A 23,325-nucleotide genomic window follows, 5' to 3' on the forward strand; every position below is an offset into this window, starting at 1 on the left:
AGAACTCTAAGGAGTAACTGAACTGGCCCTTCATCCCACGCCCCTGGTACTGGAAGGCTCATAATTGGTCATCAGCTGTATTGACCGGGATGCAACAATTCCGTATCAAAAGGATGATGTTCCAGGGATTCCAGCCCATCCCTACTTTAGAAGAGTCAGTAACAGACTCTGTCTGGGTCTCTGATCCCATTCTCTTGTCCCCTTAGGTCAGGCAGGGGGACTTCCATACCCTACGCAGGCAGGTCCCACGATCCTTGTCAGCAGGAAGCACATACTAAACACAGACTGTCCTCCCTTATCACCCCTAAGAGATTTCAAGGATGGAAGTCTCTAAGGGAGGAATGAGACAGGCTAGTGAGCCAGGACAAGGGGAACAGGGAAATTGAAATAGATAGTTTAATGGCCAAGGAGTTTAGTCATCTGCAAAATTCTATCTTCCCAAACCAAGGGCATTTAAGAGTAAATGGTTTACACTTCTCTCCAACCAGAGGGTAAATATCTTAAATCACCCTACTCAGGGAGACAGATAACAGAAGTCCAATTAGTGCCATTTGTGCCAACCACACCCGAGGATGGATGAAGTCAGGGGAGTAAATCTCATTTTGGCACATCAGCATAAAGCTGATGAAATTCTATTGAGATCCTCCTTTAAGACCTTTAGAGAACAGGTAAGAACCCCTAAGACAAAGACACAGCACGGGCTCTCTCTGAAGCACGCCCACACCTTTCTTCCCTCTCAGGTGTGCATCTTTACTTTTCTCTCCGAAACTCTAAGGGTCCCTAGGAGGATTGCAACCAGGGGAGCAATGGCAGCAGCTATCCCAGGCTCACCCCCTGAGCCTATCTCCAAGGCCCCCTTTCCTCTGACCTCCAGGGAGCTAACAGCAGCCCCAGTGTGGCTCACTTCTTTCTTCTAACGTTTCTAGGAGCGAAGCAGAGCACCGCCTAGGTTCTCCTGTTGCTTCTTCTACCCTAAGTCCTCCTTTGCTTCGCTGTCCCCAGCTTTAATAAACATACTCTCAAAATAAATAAACAAATAATAAATAAAAACTTTCTATTTAGAATTTCAGAACTTATACAGTACGTTTTTATTAAAGTATAACATATATGCATATTTTAAAATTAAGTATAAAGTAGCTGTCTTATATATCTAAATATACCCCAACAGAGGGTGAATTGTGCTTTAGGGAAGCAAGAACATTTTTCAGCACTCCACATCTATTAATGTAAATTGGCTCAAATCCTTCTTAGAAGTAGACAGGTTATAAATAATAAAAGAACTTATACACAAGACACTACAAATGACACTCAAACACATTTTTTATTATATACTAAATTTAAAAATACAAATCTTATTAAAAATGCTTATGAAACATTGTATACATAAGTACTGTCAAATACTATCAGATTATGACATTATGTACATTTGCTAAGGTTAATTAGAAACAGAACAAAGTACATAATTTTGCTGACATGACTTTCAGAAGTCAAATATTTTAACATTTGGCAACTGTGAAGTAGTGATCCGTTCAGGAAGCTGTTTGCAGAGGTAAAATAGTCAGACGACAAATGGAATAACGCAGATATTCCTGCCCTAAGTGTTAGTAAGTAGATCTCTTCCTTATCCTCTTAAGTCTCACTATAACAGAAATTAAAGTGCACACGACCACCAGGAATACTTGATTTGGTTGTACCCTAATATATACACTACAGCCAACTGTGCTGCCATATTGAGGGTTTCGATTCTTCGTACTGTTCCTGAGGTTTTAGAAGTTAATTGTGAATGTGGCTAAGGGAAGAGGCCAATACTTTCTAAATTGCACCAAGTGCCCTTAAAGTGTAGAATTTAGTAGAAGTGTAGATAAAATTTCTAATTTGAGAATAAATCCAGGGAAATTATCCCTGTCTACTTTGCTCTAGGAATAAAATTAGGATAAGAACCTACTTTTACCTCTGGAAAATGCTTACTAAAAATCTGTTCCAAAGATCAGAATGCAGAGCAAGCACCACAATACTGTCAGGTACTGTCCACCATTAACGCTGCAGCACAAACACCTGCCCTCTAATGACTCACAGGAAACACACATAGAAGCAAGTTATTACTTGACACTAATTTTACTAATTAACATTAAGTATAATTTGTAAAAATAGGTCACCACTATACAATCATAGAAGAGAAGAAAGAAAGCTGCTAGTCTATAAAAGTGCTCCTTTTAGATGTCAAACCCAATAGCTTCATTTTGGGTAAAACAAGATTGTAAAGTAAGGCCATCAGTTCTAAACAAGCTGATAATGCCATATATACATACTCACATATATACGATTAAATTTCAATTCTGATTAAACACTAATATACTAGTACAAACCACTTATAGGAAATGTTTTATGAGGCTTATTTACAAACACATAATGAGTGACAAAGATATGAGGGGGGAAATTGCAGATAAAATTAGCCATTTAGCAACATAGCTCACTAAATACATAGATCTGCATATTAACCAAGAAAAAAGTTTAGTAAGAAACACCTACCATATACACCTATTGGTCATTGAACCTAAAAGGCAAATAAGTGTAATGATCACAATTAAACTTTTTTTCTGTCTCTTTTAATAACATATCAGTATGAAGTCTACTTAGAATACTACCTACAAATAATATTCCCTCATGATTCAGCGAGAATATTAAATTATTGAATGCATTTTTTTACTCCCATGGCACATCACATTTGGTAACACTAATAAGGTAGATTTAGATAACACTTAAATCATGATTACGAATGTTTAATTGAATATTTTCCTTTCTGTAGCTGTGAAATGTAAAGCTTAGATTTGCTTCCATCAGGCCTCTTAAACCAAACTTCATCATGGTTAATTGTTGTAATTACGGCACTAAAAAGGATTGGGAGAAAAAAAAAAGTGAATGAATGAATTACAATATTCTTCTTCTACACGGTTCCGAGTACTAGCTATAAAATCAAAATAGATGGACTACAAGAGTAGATTCAGGTACGCAACTGCTTTTTACCAGAACGCTGACAATCAGCTGGGCACATTGTCAAAAATATCACATTCAGAAACACCTAATAGATACTTTTCTTTCTTTTTTTAATAGAGTTGGTAAAATTACTATAAGAACTATTAAATACATATTGTTCCTACTCCATCCCACCTTATTCCCCCCTCCCCCCAAAAAAACAGAGTGGAGCTAAGACCACTACTTATATGGTATTACACCGCCAACTCATATCAGTCTTGGCTGTAAAAATCTTTCCAATACCAATCCCTAACTCCCAGTGTCAAGCCTCTATGGTACTTGCACAGAATTTTTGTACACTATTAATCTCTATATGTACACATATAGAAACCTTTTTTTTTTAATCCTCACCCAAGGATATTTTTCCATTGATTTTCAGATAGAGTGGGAGAGAGAGGGAAACAACAATGTGAGAGAAACACATCAATTGGCTGCCTTCTGCACGACCCCAACTAGGGCTGGGGATGGAACTGTAACCAAGGTCCCATGACTCTTTGGTCCACGGGCCAGCACTCTAATCACTGACCCAAACCGGCCAGGGCTAGAAATCTTTTTAAAAATAGATTTTTGGCTGGGCTGGTGTGGCTCAGCAGTTGAATGTCAACCCATGTACCAAGAGGTTGCTGGTTAGATTTCGGGTCAGGGCACATGCCTAGGTTGTGGGTAAAATCCCCAGTGGGGGGCATGCAGGAGGCAGCCAATCGATGTTCTCTCTCATCAATGTTTCTATCTCTTTATCATTCTCTCTACCTCTCTCTCTAAAATCAATAAAGAAAATAATTTTTAATAGATTTTTGTTTAATTGTCTCCTATTTCATCTCTTTTTAAAATCACATTTATCCTAAGTAATAGTAAAATATTTCAAAAGCAGTAAGATAAAGTCAAGAATCCAGGGTTATCATCTATAACCTAGAAATTAGCTCAGTGAGCTTCTGAGTAAAGTTACTATACTATACACCATGCTCCCGGTATCCTAAAAATTTAAATATGAAATTACAATATGACTAAAACCACTGTATTTTGAAAATGAATATTCTATACTAAATACAAACACTTTACTTACCACTGAAACCTAAATAGATATTTTCTTAATGTAGATGGTTACTACTCTGAGAATTATATCTTTAGCAACTGAGGAATTAAAACAGTAATTAGTAGTAATATTTTTTGAAGGCTATAAGCAGATAAAACTTAGAAGGCTATATAATTATATAAACTTAATTTAAGCCTAGACAGATTAAGTCTCTTAAAAGGCTATTTCCGTTTAAGAGTTATACTTTAATTACTGTTACTCTTAAAGTTTTCATGAGTTTTACATTCACTTTCTCCTCTAATTGATCCAAATTCTTCTTATCCAAAATTCTCTCTCTCTCTCTCTCTCTCTCTCTCTCTCTTCTCTCTCTCTCTCTCACACACACACTCACACAAAGCGAAGGACTGAAAGATCCACACATTATGGAAACACGCTGTCAAATTCACAATACTCTGATTTAAAGGTCATAACAAGTCATCTACTATAAAAATTAACAAATAGGATCTCTTACCTGGCTAAATAATTCCAAGATTTCACTTGTGCTAATGCTTGTGTTCATGAACTTACTATGTAACTCTGGTATATAAATATTAACACTGGTGTGCATGCATGCATGTTAATCAAATCGTATGTCATGAGGAAAAAAAGATCCATAGGCAACTAGTGATATATCATGAATACACTATAGCAGCAGCAAATATTTATTGACAACAGTGGTATAAACATTGAAATGATAAAATCTTTTTACCTTGTAGGACATTCATCTTTTTTGTCAATACATATTGTTTGTCCACGTATATACCATTCACCATCATAATATAATCTTCCCTCTTCAGATCTGGCACTGTGCAGATGTTTTTCTAATTTCACAGGTGCTAAAGGGATCAGTTCAAAAACTGTTATACTAATAAGACATTGTCAGAACAAAAGTGCAAAACATTAGGAATTAACAGCAATCCATGCATATATGTGAAAAAACACTAAAAATGTGTCTTATATAACAAACCTAAATCTAACAGAAGAGAATTTAATTTCTTACATTTTTAATATAATTAATTAAGTACTAAACAAAGCTAAATAATATACACTAAATCATCAATTAACTAGACAAGTGCCAGAAAGAGAAGCAGGACATTATCAATTACTAAGGACAATTTTAAGGAGTTAAAAAGTCAATTGCTGTGTTTCCATTGAAAATTATATTTTCTCCCTTGCAGCTGTCTACACTTCCAAACAAGCAGAGTTTAGTAGATATTCCATGAACTCCCCAAGACTTTGATCCTAATAAGAAAATGTCCTAAGTAGAACTTCTCTTTTTAAATCTTATAAATGGTTTGGCATTCATCAGATAAACTCATGCAGAGTAAAAATGTCCTTTATGAGAGAACATTGTCAAAAGTATACCATGAAGTAGGCACCTCTTCATCATTCAAATGTCACCACCTCAGAAAGGTCTTCTCCAACCACCCTAACCACTTCTCAGTTAATCTTCATCACATTATATTTCCTTCACAGCAATTATTACAATTTGTCATTATCTCGTTAATTATTTAATTACATATATATTATTCTGCCTCCCTCTCAAAAATCCTGGGGTCCTTCTCTTGCATCATTGTATTCTCAGAGCCTCAAACAGTGCCTGGTATGCAGAAGGTTTCAATAGTATTCATTCATTCACTCATTCACTTGTTCATTCATTCAACAAATGTTGAATGAGCACTATGACTAAAAGAAAGATACTGAAAAAAGAAAAGAAATATGATTCTGACTTTTGTGGAGCTTACAATCCTGTCAGGAAACAAATAAATATGTAAACAATAAAGAAAAAATTACAAGTTGTGGTAAGTGCTATGAAGAAAACACATAGGACACAATGCTACAGATAACAGGAATGGGGAGAAGACCCAAGCAATAGTATAATAGGATTCTCAAAGGAATTCATGACTCAAAATGTTAATAACCTAGAGATTTAGGTAGTTACCCTGCCAGTTAATTTCTAAGGGAAGTAGTTTAGTACAATATTGCTACAGTTTCATGACCTGATAATAAACTTTAAAGATTAATCTTTGGGTTAAATATAAAATAGAATTCGATCTCTTATAGATTATTTTATCTGTTGCAATGTGATTCTTCTTAGTATTTGAAACATGTATTTTAAAAATCTAGCTTCCTTGTTCTTAAAAGAATTAAAAAATTTCATATATAGTAAAAGAAGGCAGAAAGAGTTATCCTACACAATAATGTCCATCACTACTTTGGCAGATTATTTTTTTCAGTGTTTTATTTGTGTTTTACTATGACTTTAAATGTGAGTGCAGTAACAATGTACAATAGCATAACTGCATTTTTTGTGTAACAACTTATTTTCTCCCTGGAGTTAAAACACGGGGTTATTGGTATGGTATACTGATAATTTAATTTTTTAAATGTATCTATCACAAATTCATGTCCAGACTCTCCTTAAGAAATATATGAACCACTTTGTTATACATTCAAACATGTAAGGTAATCTATATTTGTTTTTTTGTTTTTCCTTAAAACATCCCTCCTGGATGAATCTATCAACAGCTGGCATCTTGTTGCGATCAGGACTTGTTGCAAAGTGACCCTCTGGAATCCCCTTTCACGATCACATGAATATCCTTCGACTCATGATTGTTGAATCTCCTGCTTCCTGGATGTCATATATCTCTCTATTTTCTCCTTTGCTAGGTGAATCATCCTGATTCAGAGGGCCAAACTGGACTTTGATATACATGTTGAAAATGAAGAGAAACTACTATGCATTGCCTGAGTTCTATGGAATCATAATCAAAACTGACAATTTAGCCCTGGCTGGTTTGGCTCAGCGGTTAGAGTGTCGGCCCAAGGACCAGAGAAGCCTGGGTTCAGTTCCCACTAAGGGCACGTACCTCAGTTGCAGTCTGTTCCCGACCCTGGTTGGGGTCGTGTGTGTGGCAACCAGTAGATGTGTCTTTCTCACATCGATGTTTCTCTCTCTCTCTTCCTCCCTCTCTCCCTCCCGCTCTACATGAAGATTAATACAAAAATGTCCTCGGGTGAGGATAAAAACAAAACAAAACAAAAATGACAATTTAAACATTTTTGTGGGTACAGGTACAGGTGAGCTGGGCCTCTGCTCAGGGCCTCAAGGCTGCACTGGATGCTGGTCAGGGTTGGAGGCTCTGGGTCCTCTTCCAGGCACATGGTTGTTGTGGGAACCCACTTTTTGCAGTTGTTGGACTCAGATATGAACTCAGCAGTGATATTTAGACTTTCAAAAAAAGTCAAGAAATATAATTTGATACAAATTTTACTAAGGTATATCAGAATGTGTAAATCTTAGTGGTGTGTCAAGTTTTCTGATGGACTCCACTGCCAGTGTTCAAATCTCTCTCCCAAAAAATTCAGACACAGAAAACATTTTGCTCACAATTCCAGGGGATTCCCATTGATACCACACACCTCCCCTATAGAATTACTGGGCCCATAAACAACACTAAATAAATACTTTTAAAATTATTGATCCATTATTAGTAATAGTAATGTAGGTGAAACACTGAAATAAGAAATACATTCTATTCAGAAATCTTGAAACTTTTATATGAGGCAAAGACTCCAGAATACCTCATAATTTCAAGTATAATGTGAACTAATGAAATTAAACTACTGATGGGGGTAGCTCTTTAGTATGTAGATGACTACTCTGACTCAACAACCCTCCATAAAGGTTTCTGAACTCAAACTAAATGACTTACGTTCTGTTTTCACTCTGTGTGGACCCAGTGTAGCCATCGCCTTAATCAAAAGAGAGAGAGAGAAGGAGGCATTGTCTAAGTTCATATTCAAAATACATTGGGTACCTATTTAATATATACAGTGACTGCTGATAAAACAAACATAGTGAAATATAATCTTCAGCTCTTCTAATAAGTTGTTAATGTGTAAGACCATAAAGAATATATATGAGCCCTGGCCAGGTAGCTCAGTGGGTTAGGGCATCATCCTGATATGCCAAGGTTGCAGGTTCAATCTCCAGTCAGGACACATATAAGAATCAACCAATGGCCCTAGCCAGTTTAGGTCAGTGGTTAGAGCATCAACCCTTAGACCAAAGGATCATGGGTTCCATTCTGGGTCAAGAGCACATATGTGGGTTGCAAGTTCGATCCCTGGCCTGGGTTGGGGTCAAGCAGGAGGCAACCAATTGGGATGTGTATGTGTGTGTATGTGTGTGTGTGTGTGTCTCCCTCCCTCCTTCTCACCCTCTCTAAAATTCAATCCTTGGGTGAGGATTAAAAAATTTTAAAAAAAGAATCAACTAATGAATGCATAAATAAGTGGAACAACAAATCGATGTCTGTCTCTCTCTAGAAATCAATCAATAAAAATGTTTTAGCCCTGGCTGGTGTGGCTAAGTTGGTTGAAGTATTGTCCTGTACATCAAAAAGTAGTGGGTTTGATTCCCCATCAGGGCACATACTCAGGTTATGGGTTCAATCCGAGGTCAGGGCAAGTGCAGGAGGCAACCAATTTGTTTCTTTCTCTTTCTCCCTTCCTCTTTCTAAAAAAAATTTCTTTAAAAAAAATATAGAGAGATAGGTATATATAAATATATTAAAAATAATTTTTTTAAGATATTATTAATATCTGAAATAATTTCCAATTCTCAACTAATACGTTTCTAAAACTAAAAAAATTATTAAGAAAAACATAAGTCTTCATTTTCTCAAAGCACAGAAAATCCTGTATTCTTGCATCTCTGATGACAAAATGCAAAACATAATAAAGGTTCAAATTTTAATTTTCATTTATTCAACAAATATTTACTGAGTGTCTTCTAAGAGCCAGGACTAGGCTAAGAACTAGGCACAGAATGGTTATTCATTATTATTTGGAGGCAACACAAATAAATGCTTTTCTACACATTTGTATAAATTATTAATTACATTATTACAAGAAAAAAAAATATTGACATGTCTCTCTTAAAATTCTCCTTCAATTCACTATTATCTGTACTAGTGTGCATTGCTTTAGAGAGACTGTTGCAAAGTAAAGCATACTTACAATAGTTATATTTTAATGTACTAATGAAAAACCATAGAATCTTAAAAAGCAGATTATAAAAATATACTTATATTCCATTGGTTTAACCATACCTTCCTAATTGTTGTCCAGTCTTCAAGAATATCAAGATCTTGTAGCATATAAACTATATATGGACGTTGAAAAGTCAAGGTCAATTTAGCTGAAAGAATTTCACACTCTGAATTATACTTTCACACTACTGTTTTTCATAGAATGGAATTGATATCTGAACATAATCCCTGGGCATGCTGATTTCTAATTTCAAATTATTCTTCAAAAACCTTGGTACCAGAATAAATACACTGCAGTACTTCAGATGTTATTAACCATACTCTTAATTCTACAGGGTGGGGCAAAAGTACAGGCATATAGATCAATGGAATTGAACAGTGAACCCAGAAATGGACCCAAGACATTATGCTCAATTAATATTTGACAAAGGTGGCAAGAGCATACAATGGAGTAAAAGCAGCCTCTTTAATAAATGGTGTTGGGAAAATTGGACAGCTACATGCAAAAAAATAAAGCAAGACCATCAACTTACACCATACACAAGAATAAACTCGGGACCGAAAAATGGCGGCGGAGTGAACGAAGCTACACAGACCGTCTCCCAGAACCAAACTGGAATTACACTATAACACAGACAAATCGACGGGAAAAACCAACAGAAAAGCAGCTTGCGAGGACCATACAACGAGGGACACGGACTCCATCCCGGTAGGCTTGCGAAGGCGCGAGACGGGGCTGGGAGCGCACGGTCGGCAGCTCGGCAGCGGCCTTAGCTGTATGCGGCGCCCGCGGGTCACACTCCCAGGCGGCCCCACAGCGCAGCCGGGACAGAGGCTGAAACAGCCACAGCCACATACCTTGGGCCCTGGCGGAGGGAGGGCGGACTGGACTGGAACTGTGTCAGAACACTCGGGATCTGGAGGGTGCTCAGAGCTTTGGCTGAGTGCAGCCACTCAGAACGGTGGCCACATTGCTCCTTCCCAGGGCTCTGAGGAGAGGCAGCAGCCCCTCCCTCGGAGATCCAACCCCACCCTGTGGGCCATTGAAGTGCTAATTGAGGCTCACTAACGACCAGCATCTGCCCCACCCTCGTGAAAGCCCCTTGGCTGAGCACCAGAGGGAGTTTTTCAATCAACTGACAACCCAAAACTCATCAAGTAACCTAGACTGCTAGCCTCCAGGCAAAAAGCTAGAGGATAACAGTACCTTTCCTGGGCTGGCAACTTTAACCAGGAAAGTAAGACTTGACAGTGGTGTTCAACGCGGGTCCTCCCTCGCTCATCTAAACACAGGAGAGGGAGCCACAAACAGCAGAACACCAACACCCACAGGGAAAACTTGACAGGCTCCAAAGCCCACAGTGATAGCCAAAATGGTGAAACACAGAAACAGAAGCCAAATGAAAGAGCAAGACACCTCCACCGAAGATGAGATCAACGTGGAGCAATTAGGCATGTTAACAGAGCTAGAATTCAGAGCCATGATCTTGAGGAAGCTCAACAGCATGAGTAAGGACATAGAGACACTGAAAATAAGCCATTTGGAAATTAAAAACCAACAAGAAGAGATAAAAAATGACATATCCGAAATGAAAAACACATGGGAAGGTTTAAAAAGCAGAGTAGGGGAAGCTGAGGACCGGATCAGTGAATTAGAAGACAGGGTAGAAAAAATCAACCAATCAGAAAAACAAAGGGAAAAAACTATTAAAAAACAGGAAGACAGCTTAAGAGAACTATGGGACAACTGGGAACGTAATAATATTCGCATCATAGGAGTCCCCGAAGAAGAAGAAAATAAGCAAGGGATAAAGAATATATTCAAAAAAATAGTGACAGAAAACTTCCCTAATTTGGTGAAGGAAGAAGGCATTCAAGTTCAAGAAGCACAGAGAGTCCCAAGTAAGAAGAACCCAAACAGGCCCACACCAAGACACATAGTAATTAAAATGCCACAAATTAAAGACAAAGAGAGAATCCTAAAAGCAGCAAGAGATAAACAGCAGGTTACCTACAAAGGGAACCCCATAAGGCTTTCAGCTGACTTCTCACAAGAAACACTACAGGCCAGAAGAGAATGGCATGAAGTAATCAAAGTCATGAAAAACAAGAATCTGAATCCAAGACTATTCTACCCAGCAAGGCTATCATTCAAAATAGGTCAAATAAAGAGCTTCCCAGACAAAAAAAGGCTAAGGGAATACATTAGCACCAAACCAGCACTGCAAGAAATGTTAAAAGGACTGCTGTAATTAGCAGTAGAAATGGGAAGAAAAATAGAACCACACTAAACAAAAATGGCAATAAATAAGTACATATCAATAATCATCTTAAATGTAAATGCATTGAATGCTCCATAAAAAGACACAGAGTAGCTGATTGGATAAGAAAGCATGACTCATCTATATGTTGTTTACAAGAGACCCACCTCTCAACAAAAGACTCACATAGGTTGAAAGTGAAGGGATGGAAAAAAATTTTCCAAGCAAATGGAAAGCAAAAAAAAGCTGGGGTAGCAATTCTCATATCTGATAAAATAGATTTCAAAATGAAGACCATAACTACAGACAAAGACGGCCACTACATAATATTGAAAGGATCTATCCAACAAGAAGATATAACCTTGATAAACATATATGCACTCAATATAGGAGCACCAAATATATTAAAAATCTTCTGGAGGACTTCCAAGGAGAAATCGACAACAATACAATCATAGCAGGGGACTTCAACACCCCGTTGACAGCACTGGATAGATCCTCTAGGCAAAAAATTAGCAAGGAAACAGAGACTCTAAATGAAGCACCAGACCAAATGGATTTAATAGATATCTACAGAGAATTACACCCCAAAATTACAGAATACACATTCTTCTCAAGTGCACATGGGACATTCTCAAAGATAGACCACATGATAGGACACAAACTAAATCTCTACAAGTTCAAGAAGATTGAAATCATATCAAGCATCTTCTCAGATCACAATGCCATGAAACTAGAAATCAATTGCAACAAGAACATGCAAAGACATTACAACACATGGAGGCTAAATAGCATGTTATTAAACAATGAATGGGTCACCGAGGAGATCAAGGAAGAAATTAAAAACTTCCTGGAAACCAATGAAAATGAACACACAACAACACAAAATCTATGGGATGCAGCGAAAGCAGTTCTGAGAGGGAAGTTCATAGCACTACAGGCCTACCTCAAAAAACAAGAAAAATTTCTAATTGACTGTCTAACCTCACAACTTAAAGAATTAGAAAGCAAACAAAAAGAAAACCCCAGAGCAAGTAGAAGGAAAGAAATAGTAAACATCAGAGCAGAAATAAATGACATAGAGACCAAAAAAACAATTCAAAGGATCAATGAAACAAAGAGCTGGTTTTTCGAAAAGATAAACAAGATTGATGGACCCTTAGCTAGACTCACCAAGAAACAAAGAGAGAGAACCCAAATACACAAAATCAGAAATGAAAGAGGAGAAGTAACAACCAACACCACGGAAATACAAAAGATCGTTAACAACTACTATGAACAACTATATGGCAACAAATTCGACAATCTAAGCGAAATGGACAAATTTCTAGAAACACACAGTCTCCCAAAACTATTCCCGGAAGAGATAGAAAACTTGAACAGACCAATAACAACTAAGGAAATTGAAGAGGTAATCAAGACTCTCCCAGCAAACAAAAGCCCAGGCCCAGATGGCTTCACGGGGGAGTTTTACCAAACATTCAAAAAAGAAATAACACCCATTCTCCTCAAACTATTTCAAAAAATTCAAGAAGAAGGAAGACTTCCAAACTCGTTCTATGAGGCCAGCATAATTCTAATTCCAAAACCAGAAAAAGACACTACGAAGAAAGAAAACTACAGGCCAATATCCCTGATGAACATAGACGCCAAAATCCTGAACAAAATATTAGCAAATCGGATCCAGAAATACATCAAAAAAATTATTCACCATGACCAAGTGGGATTCATTCCAGGGATGCAAGGCTGGTACAATATTCGCAAATCAATAAACGTGATACACCACATAAACAAAATGAAGAATAAAAACCACATGATCATATCAATAGATGCTGAAAAAGCATTCGACAAAATCCAGCATCCATTTCTGATAAAAACGCTCAGCAATGTAGGAATAGAGGGATCATATCTTGACATCATAAAGGCCATATATGAAGGACCTACAGCCAACATCATACTCAATGGACAGAAACTAAAAACATTTCCATTAAGAACAGGAACAAGACAGGGATGTCCACTTTCGCCACTCTTATTTAACATTGTACTGGAAGTCTTAGCCACAGCTATCAGACATGAAGAAAAAATAAAAGGGATCCAAATTGGAAAGGAGGAAGTGAAACTGTCATTATTTGCACATGACATGATATTGTACATAGAAAACCCTAAAGACTCCATCAAAAATCTATTAGACTTAATAAATGAATTTGGCAAAGTAGCAAGATACAAAATTAACGTCAAGAAATCGACGGCATTCTTGTACACCAATGATGAACTCACAGAAAGAGAAACTGAAAAAACAATCCCATTTACCATCGCGCCAAATATTACGATACCTAGGAATAAACTTAACCAAAGAAGTAAAGGACCTATTTGCAGAAAACTACAGGTCATTGAAAAAGAAATAGAGCAAGATATAAAAAAGTGGAAGCACATACCCTGTTCATGGATTGGAAGAATTAACATCATTAAAATGTCCATACTACCCAAAGCAATCTATAGATTCAATGCAATCCCCATCAAAATACCAACGACATATTTCATAGAACTAGAACAAATACTTCAAAAGTTCATATGGAACCAAAAAAGACCCCGAATAGCCACAGCAATCTTGAAAAAGAAGAACAAAGTAGGTGGGATCACAATACCAGATATCAGGTTATACTACAAAGCGACTGTAACCAAAACAGCCTGGTACTGGCACAAGAACAGACATATAGACCAGTGGAACAGAACTGAAAACCCAGAAATGGACCCAAGGCAATACGCTCAATTAATATTTGACAAAGGTGGCAAGAGCATACAGTGGAGTAAAGACAGCCTCTTTAATAAATGGTGTTGGGAAAATTGGACAGCTACATGCAAAAAAATGAAACTAGACCATCAACTTACACCATACACAAAAATAAACTCAAAATGGATAAAAGACTTAAATGTGACCTGTGAATCCATAAAAATTCTAGAAGAAAATGTAGGCATCAAAATTTCGGATATCATACGGAGCAGAATTTTCACTGATACATCACCTAAGGCAACAGAAACAAAGGAAAAAATGAACACATGGGACTACATCAAACTCAAAAGCTTCTGCACAGCAAAAGAAACAATCATCAAAATGGAAAGGCAACCCACTGTATGGGAGAACATCATTGCCAATGATGTATCAGATAAGGGGTTAATTTCCAATATATATAGAGTGCTCCTACAACTCAACAAAAGGAAGACAAAGAACCCAATTAAAAAATGGGCAGAGGAGCTGAATAGACACCTCTCCAAACAGGACATACAAATGGTCAAGAGACATATGAAGAAATGCTCAACATCACTAATCATCAGAGAGATGCAAATTAAAACAACAATGAGGTATCACCTCACACCTGTCAGAATGGCCGCCATCAACAAATCATCAAACAACAAGTGTTGGCGAGGGTGTGGAGAAAAGGGGACTCTAATACACTGCTGGTGGGAATGCAGACTGGTGCAGCCGCTATGGAAAACAATATGGTTCTACCTCAAAAAATTAAAAATTGAACTTCCATTTGACCCAGTGATCCCACTGCTGGGAATATACCCTAAGAAGCCTAAAACACCAATCAGGAAGAATATATGTACCGCCATGTTCATAGCAGCACTATTTACAATAGCTAAGATCTGGAAACAGCCCAAGTGTCCACCAGTAGACTAATGGATAAAAAAGCTGTGGTACATATACACAATGGAGTACTATGCAGCGGTAAGAAAGAAAGATCTCTTATCCTTTGAGACGACATGGAGGGACCTGGAAAGTATTATCCTAAGTGAAAGAAGCCAAGCAGAAAAAGACAAATACCACATGATCTCACTTATATACGGAATATAATGAACATAACAGTCTGAGGAATACACTAGACCCAGACACATGGAAGTAGGGCACAGACTGACATCCCTCAGAAGAGGGGATGGGGGGTGTGGGGGTGGGAAGAGATAAACCACAGAACTTATATGCATGTATGCATGACCAATGGACATGGACAACTAAGCCGGGGACAGGGTGGAGGGGGGGGTGGGGTGGGAGGTGCCAATGGGGTAAAAAGGTAAAATATCTGTAACAAAAAAAAAAAAAAAATTTATTAAAAAAAAAAAAAGAATAAACCCGAAATGGATAAAAGACTTAAATGTGACTCCTGAATCCATAAAAATCCTAGAAGAAAATGTAGGCAACAAAATTTCAGACATCACACACAGCAGAATTTTCACTGATACATCACCTAAGGCAAGAGAAAGAAAGGAAAAAATGAACACACGGGACTACATCAAACTAAAAAGCTCTGCACAGCAAAAAAAAACAAACCAACCATCAAAATGGAAAGGGAACCCACTATATGGGAGAGCATAATTGCCAATGACACATCACATAAGGGATTAAGCTGCAAAATATATAGAGTACTCATACAACTCAACAAAAGGAAGACATAGACTCCAATTAGGAAATGGGCAGAGGCCCAGCTGGTGAGGCTCAGTAGTTGAGTGTCAACCCATGTACCAAGAAGTCGCCAGGTCAGGGCACATGCCCAGGTTATGGGACCAATCCCCAGAAGGGGAGCACGCAGGAGGCAGCTGATTAATGTTCTCTCTCATTGATGTTTCTATCTCTCTCCCTCTCCCTTCCTCTCTCTCTCTCTCAAAAATCAATAATGAAAAAAAAAAAAACAACAACTTTTTTTTAAATGGGCAGAGCACCTAAGTAGACACCTCTTCAAAAAGGACATACAAATGGCCAAGAGACATATGAAGAAATGTTCAACATCACTAATCATCAGAGAGATGCAAATAAAATGACCAAGAGGTTTCACCTCACACCTGCCAGAATGGCCATCATCAACAAATCATCAAACAACAATTGCTGGGTGTGGAGAAAAGGGGACTCTAGTACACTGCTGGTGGGTAATGCAGACTAGTGCAGCCACTATGGAAATCAACATGGTGTTTCCTCAAAAAATTAGAAATGGAAATGCCATTTGACCCAGTGATCCCACTTCTAGAAATATATCCTAAGAAGCCTGAAACACCAATCAGCAAGAATACATGTACTATGTTCATAACAGCACTATTTACAATTGCTAAGATCAGGAAACAGCCCAAGTGTCCATCAGTAGATGAGTAGATAAAAAAGTTGTGGTACATAAACACAATGGAATACTATACAGCTATAAGGAAGAAAGATCTCTTATCCTTTGAGATGACATGGAGGGATCTGGAGCGTACTATGCTAAGCGAAATAAACTAAAGAAAGACAAATACCATGTGATTTCGTGATGAATGAAACAGACCCAGAGACATAGAAGTATGGTTCAGACTTACAAACTTCAGATGAGGGGTGCATGGGGTAGAGATGAAATAAACCAAAGAACTTACATGCATGTAGGCATATCCAATGGACATAGACAATAGTGTTGGGGAGGGGGGGGGTGGCAGCGAGATAGGGAGGAGGGTGTCAATGGGAGAAAAAGGAAAAACATCTGTAACAAAAATAAATTAATAAAAAAAACAACAGTCAAATATTAAAAAACAAAACAAAATGAAAACAATCCAGTCTCTCCAACGACAACAGACACACAAAAAGATACTCAGTATCACTAATCATCAGGAGGAAAAAATGTAGGTTTATAGTAGTGAGTACATGAAACAGTTTATTCTTGCAGTATTATTTTTTCATTATTTCCCATACAAACCATTGTAAACCTATTTTTGCCCCACCCTGTAAATAACTGCCAGATATACCACCAACTTAATCACTGTTTTGAGGTGGAGGAGAAGGCAGAGGTAAGGGGCGGGAGGGTACCATAGGAAACACCAAGATTGAATGCACATATTAATTTAAAGACACTCCACTTTGAGAAACATTAAAAATGTAAAAAGCACACAGGAAGTATGCAATCGTGCTTATATATGAAACAGCTGTTTCGCAGCAAAGCCTTTGTGAACTATAAAGCCATATTGATTTTTGAAGCTGAGACTGTAACTAAATTTCTATTCCTCCCCTGCCCCTCTTCATCTAAATTATATCCTTCTGCCTTTAATCACTTTTATAAATTGTCTTTTGCTTGTTACAGATCTTGCAAATAAAGGCAATGTATATCAATAAGTTATAAAGGTATGTCCAGTGCAAAAATGTACATAAAGCAACAACCACCACCCCAGAAACTGGAAGAGGATATCTGAAACGACGACTGGCTTCTTTTTGTCTGGACTGAAAGGATCCTTCCTCTTCTTCCTCGACTGAAGCTCATCATTCCACAGCTCTGGCAAGTAAATAAAAATTAAGTATTAGCTGATTTCTGGAGACCAGAGGAGGAACAAAAAGACTGTAATTTAAACATAGAAAAATTTCATCGGTGGCTATGTGTATGTGTATAGATATGTGACTATATAGAATTTCGGGAGCAGCTATATATTTATGAATTTTTCTCTTTTTTTAAAAACATAAATCAACTTGGCACTTAATTACTAATAATTGGTGAATATATGTCAGGCATTTCGTTAAATATACATGACAGATTGTCTCAACTAATCCCAAAGCTACCTCTGAGGCAGGTATTCAGTTTTACAGATGAAGAGACTAATTTAGAAAGCAAAAGTGACTGTCACCCATGGTTACCCAACTAGCATGTAATGGAGCAGTGGCATTAAGTTCAGCTTGTCTGACTCCACTATGTCTACTCTACACCAGAACAATAGAATTTACAATAAAATAATACATATGCAAGAACTATAAGATACCCCAATAAATATTCCATTCAATGGAGAAAGCCTTTCCACAATACTCCTGAAAAAGCCAATTTCACATTGCACTGATGTAATTATTAACGAGTTTTTCCTTGATCTGAGACACAAATCTGCTTCCCTGTAACTTCTATCCATTTGTCCTAGTTTGTGTGGTACCAAAGAGAAAATGTTTTTATTCTTTCTTCCACATGACAATCTTTCAAGACTTAGAGGGAAGAAGAATATATGCTATAGCTGTCTTCAGAGCCTATTCTTATTGTCTTCCAAAACTATTCTCAATATAATAATATTCTTGCCCTGGCCAGTTAGCTCAGTTGGTTAGAGCATCATCTCAATACACCAAGGTTGTGGGTTTGATTCCTACTCAGGGCACATACAAGAAGCAACCAATGAATGCATAAATAAGTGGAATAACAAAATCAGTGTTTCTCTCTCCCTTACCCTCTCTCTCTAAAAAAAATCAGTAAGCCCTGGACGGTGTGGCTTAGTTGGTTGAGAGTCGTCCCATGTACTGAGAGGTTGTGGGTTTGAATCCTGGTCAGGGCACATGCCTGGGCTGCAGGCTCAATCCCCAGTAGGGGGCATGCAGAGGCGGCTGATCACTGTTTCTCTCATTGAGTTTCTCTCTTTCTCTTTCTCTCCCTCCCTCTCCCTTCCTCTCTCTAAAATCAATTTTAAAAACGTATTTTAAAAAAAAAATCAATCAATAAAAAAAATTTAAAAATATTCTTACTATTCTTATAGTATATTATTCTTATTCTTATAGGTCCTGTCAGACTTCTATTTTGTCCCTTTTCAAGAGCTCAATTTTCTACATCTTTCTGAAGTCTGAGTTCAAATCAAAAGAACAATCACCATCTTATTGAATTGTTTAGAAGCCCCCGCCCCCCCCCCCCCCATTGGAGCACTTCACTGCAAAGCATTTCTATTAGGAGGCTGAGATATTATGAGACACTACAGTAAGCGAAGGTTCTGTGTCACTGACACGGAACATCAGTCACACCATTCTTACCTGAGGTAATGTCAATGCTGTGCCTGTCCTCTTCAAGCCTCCTTATCTTCTCCTCTAGTTCACTCTGGACTGTATCATATAACAAAAGCTTTTCACTCTAAAAAAAAAAAAAAAAATTTACACTTAAGTACAAAGAAGAAAGTGGTCTATCTTAACCAAGAGTACTAAATAACTTACCCTTAAAGTACTTTAACAAATGATGCTTTTGTTTGCTTTTTTACTTAATTTAAATATTTTAAAGATGAAAAGTCAAAAAAGGAAAGAAATAAAACCTAAAAATATAGGCTCTAAATATAGATTTAACTGAATGCAATTAAATTGTTTAAGGACATCTAAATTTGTATATGATGAATAAATAAGTTATTTACTTTATAAGAAAGTAATAATAAGCTCCATGGCCCCTTTTGAATATAAGCAGGTCCCACCAGTCACCATAATGGAGACCCTGTCCAATAAAGTCTAATATTATTAAATGGATCATATTTTCTCATTGGAACAGTAATTGAGCCTTTATTTCTCATTAATATCTCAGCATCATATTAAAAACACATATATCACAAAGAAAAGTACAAATTTTACAATTCAATTATAGTCAAAATCATAAAATTACAAACTATATGCAAATGTCACAACAAAACTATAGAAAGACTGAGTGACTTGTCAAAGAGGGAAGGCTGTTCACAGGTAAATCAGACTAGAACCCAGGTCTACTAGTTCTAGTCCACTGTTGTTTTATATAGCACTGTACTCCTTATTTAAAAAGCCAGGAAATGAATGTATTCTTTAGATTCATTATATAAAAAACGTATGACAGATTCCCAAGCCCCTCACCACATGCTTCTTGCTAGTAAGAATATTAGGCTACTAATATAACTATTAGTAGGATATAACTAGATATGATTGTCTTGTAGAAGCCATAGGAATACAGTTAGATACGATTTGGAAAGCACAGCCCACACCCATGTAGGCAGCATTCTCAGTGTCAATGATAAAGTCCTCTCTTTCAGATTTGAAATTTAGAGTCTACATACGCTTGAAGATTCTCCTGAGTAGTAGGGGAAAGATGGCTTTTGTGAATTTGAGGCAAGCAGGAGCTAGAGGGAAAGCAAAGCTGAAGATGACTAAAACTAGACCTCATATGAAAAATGACCTCACTGCACGCTACTCTCTCTGTTTACTTCCTTTATTTGTCCCCCTGCCTTTGGTAAAGTCTTATGATATATTCCAGCCTTATCTACATTGGACTACAAGAATTGAGAAATATCATACGTCAGAGAAAAAGGGAAAGCACGCCCCCACCACCTTGTAGGTAGAGTGATAGCTATAAACAGATTCAAATTCTTCAACCAAACATGACTCTGACTATAGAGCTAGGATGGTGGGGCTTTTGATTAAGACTATGAGAATTTAACTGGTGTGTTCTCTCATTTCTACTGATAAATGTGCCCTCTGCCAAGCAGAAATTCTAAAATAAATCCACTAGCCCTGGCCGGTGTGGCTCAGTGGTCAGAAATGTCAGCCCACGCACTGAAGGGTCATAGACTTGATTTCTCAGTCAAGGGCACATACCTGGGTTGCAGGTTCAGTCCCCAGCCATGGTTTGTTCATGTGGGAGGCAACCAATCAATGTTTCTCTGTCACATCAATGTTTCTCTCTCTCTCTGTCTCTCTATCCCCACTTCCACCCTCCCTTCCACTCTCTCTAAAAACTTCAATGGAAAAAATATCCTGGGGTGAGAATTAAGAAAAATAAATAAATAAATAAATAAAAATCCACTCATCATTTTTTACAATTAAAAAAAAATCACAATGGGACTGAAATAGTTCAAGCTTTGGAAGCATCTCTAAAGATATTATAGGTGTGTTTTAAAGCATACAGACAGAAATGCTTTGATTCTATTCTCATTCTTATTTCTTCATTCTTCTCTCCTTTATCCCCGACCTGGCAGGAGCTTCAAAGGGCTTCCTTGAGGAGGAAAGAAAGTCATAATATAGCCGCTAGTAGACATCTGGAAAGAAAAGGGGCATCCAAACTCAAATGCTTGGGTGCCTATAGAGGCGTCTATGTTCAACAGATAATTTAGCTTTTAAAAGTACTACTTATATATTTGGCTTTAAGACCCCACATCCCTCCAATCTTCACACCCAGACTGAGTGAACCTGCTCACTGAGCCCTTTCCTAGGCTGACACCTAAGTTGTTTCTCATCAGGGCAGCTTCAAGGAGCCCAGGAAAGTGGCCCTAAGCTTCCGTTCTGGTACTGGTCTCACCCTGGCCGGTAAGGGGCTCCCCTTTGGCAGTTCCCTGACTTAGGTAAATCACAGGTATCAACTTCCAGTCCTGGGAATTTTTGAAGGACCAAACAATACCAGAGAGTGAAACATATTATTATAAGGTTATTATCATCTTTTAAAAGCATACTGCACTATTATAAAAAGATAAGCAGAACAGAATTTAAAAGCTCAGAAACAGACCCTGGTGAGGGGACATTTTAGTATATGATAAAGGTGACTACTCAAATCATCTGGAAATCTGATATTAAATAACACAGAAGAATGAGTTTAACTATATACAGAAAAAGCTCATGATTCTTTGTGTCATATTATACATGACAATAAAGGAACTAACCAGTTAATTTTACAAAATAAAATCTAAAAGAACTAAAGGAAAGATAGTGACTCTTTATTTGATGTTGACATAAAGGAAGCCTTTCAAAGCACAAAATATAGGAGAAGCCATAAAGGAAAAAACTAATACATTTAATCACATAAAAATTAAAATCAAATTCAAAAGCAAATCAAAGTAAAAGGCAATAAAAAATTAACATGATAAAGGCTCAATAAACTTACGATGGCGTTAAACAAGCATGGATAACTCATTAAGAAAACCTAAATATTGCCCATCCCCACTGCCAAAATGAGAGAGAGAGAAGGAAAAAACACAAATGCAAATTAAAAGGTGCATTATGAGATATTATTTTTCTCTTAGAAAGTTTTTTTTTTTTTTTTTTCTCATTATAATCCACAGTGCTGACTGATACTAGTATATAACTGGATTCAATACTTTGGACAGAAATTTAGAAACAAGTATTAAGGGTCTTAATGATGTATCCTTTGATCTAATAATTACACTTTGAGATTCCATCCTAAGGAAATAACATAGGCCAAAGTTGTATGTAAAAGGACCCTCACAAGCACAATACTTGCAATGCATAAAATTAGGAACCAAGTAAAATCCAATAACAGAGTATTGGCTATATAAGTTATTAGACATCTATATTATTGCTCTGCAGACAATGAAAATTTAGAATTCGAAAAGTAGGGAGAGATTTCTAGGATAAGATTACAAATGAACCCAGATCACCAACCCTCTCTTCCTCAACACTTACTGAAATGTACAAAATAAATCAACAAACACCTGCAGTTATCAAACACAACAAGGGGCACGATATCATGCCATGATCTCTGAATATGGTAACCAAACTAAGATGGAACCCCAAGAGCTATACTACATACACTATACACAAGGTTCTTTGTAAAAAAAAATGTGAGTCAGGGGGCAATATTCTGAAAAGTCTGAGTACTACTTCTAAATCTGAAAAGCAATGAAGGAGAATCTGGATAGGCAGTCCAAGGGAAAATACATATAAAGTCTGGAAAGCAGAAGGCCCTCCTTATTACATTAGGCTCACAAATGAAAGTTCAATACATTCTTAAAAGAAACAAATACTCCTAGCAGTTGATAAGCTCTGAAGAACCGAGCAGGATGGAGTGGGACCACAGGGGACGCAGGGGTGGAAGGAATGCTCCCTGGAGGAAGGACCAGAAGAAAACAGCACTCATGGATTATCTGATGCATTCGATCACATGGAAAACAGCATTAGAAAACTTTCACAGATCTACTGGAGTTTCAGGTAACTAACAAACAATAAATTAAACAATCATTAATTCCAAGTTTTAAAAAATAGTTGTACAGCCCAGTCAGAGTAGCTCAGTTGGTTAAGTGTCATCCTGAGCAATGACAGGCTGTGGGTTCAAATCCCCAGTCAGTGCACATATGGAAGGCAACTGATCAATTTCTTTCTCTCTCTAAACATGTCCTCAGGTGAGGTTTAAAAAAAAATAGT

At 37.3% G+C, this 23,325-nt stretch overlaps 1 protein-coding gene across 1 annotated transcript in view; it reads right to left on the reverse strand.

The window, feature by feature from the left end:
- Positions 1–1,304: 1,304 nt before the first annotated feature.
- BRMS1L (BRMS1 like transcriptional repressor) overlaps positions 1,305–23,325 on the reverse strand; it is a 49,823-nt gene continuing 27,802 nt past the window's right edge. Inside the window, exons 5-10 of the mRNA XM_036267467.1 lie at positions 19,201–19,297; positions 17,621–17,704; positions 9,226–9,290; positions 7,825–7,864; positions 4,815–4,941; positions 1,305–2,888 (exon numbers count right to left, since the gene is read on the reverse strand). Of these exons, the coding sequence (XP_036123360.1) occupies positions 2,771–2,888; positions 4,815–4,941; positions 7,825–7,864; positions 9,226–9,290; positions 17,621–17,704; positions 19,201–19,297 (531 nt within the window). The 3' untranslated portion in view covers positions 1,305–2,770. The remainder of the gene's footprint in view (positions 2,889–4,814; positions 4,942–7,824; positions 7,865–9,225; positions 9,291–17,620; positions 17,705–19,200; positions 19,298–23,325) is intronic.

The sequence above is a fragment of the Molossus molossus genome, unplaced genomic scaffold, assembly GCF_014108415.1.
Source record: "Molossus molossus isolate mMolMol1 unplaced genomic scaffold, mMolMol1.p scaffold_m16_p_1, whole genome shotgun sequence".
In the NCBI taxonomy this organism is placed as follows: Eukaryota; Metazoa; Chordata; class Mammalia; order Chiroptera; family Molossidae; genus Molossus; species Molossus molossus.